Genomic DNA, 1,528 nt, shown 5'->3' on the forward strand with positions numbered 1-1,528 from the left:
TTAATCTGTGCATTAATAATTTATTATTCAAATTATTTTGTAATATTTATACTTACTAAATATTACTTCCTCCATTTAAAAAAGAATGATTTATTTTAATTTAACACAAAGTTTGAGAAAAAAAAAATTAAATTTTATAATCTTAAATTAAAGTTGTGTCAAATGTACTAAAATACTTTTGTGGTCCTAAATATGCTGGGTGAAAAGTTGAAAATAAAGTATTCCCAAAAAAATAAATATTATTTTTTAAAAAAAAAATAAATAAATAAATATTTTTTTTAAACGGGGGGAGTAATTCATAGTGAGTAACATGACAAAGTCATAATATATATATGCGCGTCAAATTAAAACGTTCAAGTAAATCCGAAAGAGAGAGTAGCAAACTCTCCAATTTTAAAAAATTAAAAAAAAAAAAAGAATAGAAATTTCCCTGAATCTAATAATTGTGGATGAAAATATCCACACAAAGGGCTATTAGATACATTGAACCTGGACATGTTGATTTTGGGTCTATATAACAAACTCTTCCCACTAAACGGGATATCACAAACTCACAAATCAATTAATCAATCTCCCCCTTTATCTCAAATTACAACTACTGTAGCCATGTTTTCCACCATTGCTGTTCCTTCCGATGCACATCGACGAGATATCTTCTCCTCCGCGCCGGAGGCAGAGGTGCTAAGAAGAAGAAACGAGGAATTGGAGAAGGAACTGAAGAAGAGCATTGAAAGAGAAGAGAAAATGAGAGCGGAATTGAATAAGACATGGGAGAGGCTGAAGGTGGCAGAGGAGGCGGAGGAGCGGCTTTGTTCTCAGCTGGGTGAACTCGAAGCTGAGGCTGTTGATCAGGCTCGGGCTTACAGGACACGTGTCATCAATCTGATGGATCAACTCTCTTTGGCTCAGAAACTTCTTCAATCAGCTTCTGTTACCGTACCTAATTCCCAATGATGGCGTTTGGCCATGAAAATTCTGTTAAAAAAAAAATAGAAGTAGTTTTTGGTTTTGAAGGTGAAAAAAATTATGTTTGAAAATTAGAGTTCTTAGTCGTGAATAGAAGTTAAAGTTGTATTTGAATTTTAATGAGTAATTTGAAGTAAAAATCGTTCTTTTCGTGTTTTTTAAATTTCTGAAAAAAAAAAAAAAGTTCTTCCATTTACAAAAAGATTGATTTAAAAATAAATCTTTTCTTTTTTTATAATATTTTAATTTTTCACGTGACATGTTCAATAACACAAATATTTTGATACATTTGGTTGAACTTTAATTTAAAATTATAAAATTCAATCAACAACAACAACAATAAACCCAGTGTATTCCCACGAAGTAGAAGTCTGGAGAACATAAAATGTGCGCAGTTCATACCGCTATTTCTGAAGAAGTACAGAGGTAAAAACATAAAATTAAATACTTTTTTTATTTTTTTAAATTTTAACTTTTCATGGCTAAATATACCCAGACCAGTATTTTGGATGAACTAGGTAACTTTTGTTACATTTTGTATTTTATTATAAATATATAAATA

General features: G+C 30.0%; 1 protein-coding gene across 1 annotated transcript; it reads left to right on the plus strand.

Annotated features, from left to right (window-relative positions):
- The first annotated feature begins 366 nt into the window (after positions 1-366).
- LOC107862984 (protein RESPONSE TO LOW SULFUR 3-like) lies at positions 367-1,106 on the plus strand. The gene has a single exon (XM_016708722.2). The coding sequence runs from the start codon at positions 496-498 to the stop codon at positions 952-954; it is 459 nt and encodes a 152-aa protein (XP_016564208.1). The 5' UTR covers positions 367-495; the 3' UTR covers positions 955-1,106.
- Positions 1,107-1,528: the final 422 nt, after the last annotated feature.

Source organism: Capsicum annuum, chromosome 3 (genome assembly GCF_002878395.1).
Source record: "Capsicum annuum cultivar UCD-10X-F1 chromosome 3, UCD10Xv1.1, whole genome shotgun sequence".
Taxonomy (NCBI): Eukaryota; Viridiplantae; Streptophyta; class Magnoliopsida; order Solanales; family Solanaceae; genus Capsicum; species Capsicum annuum.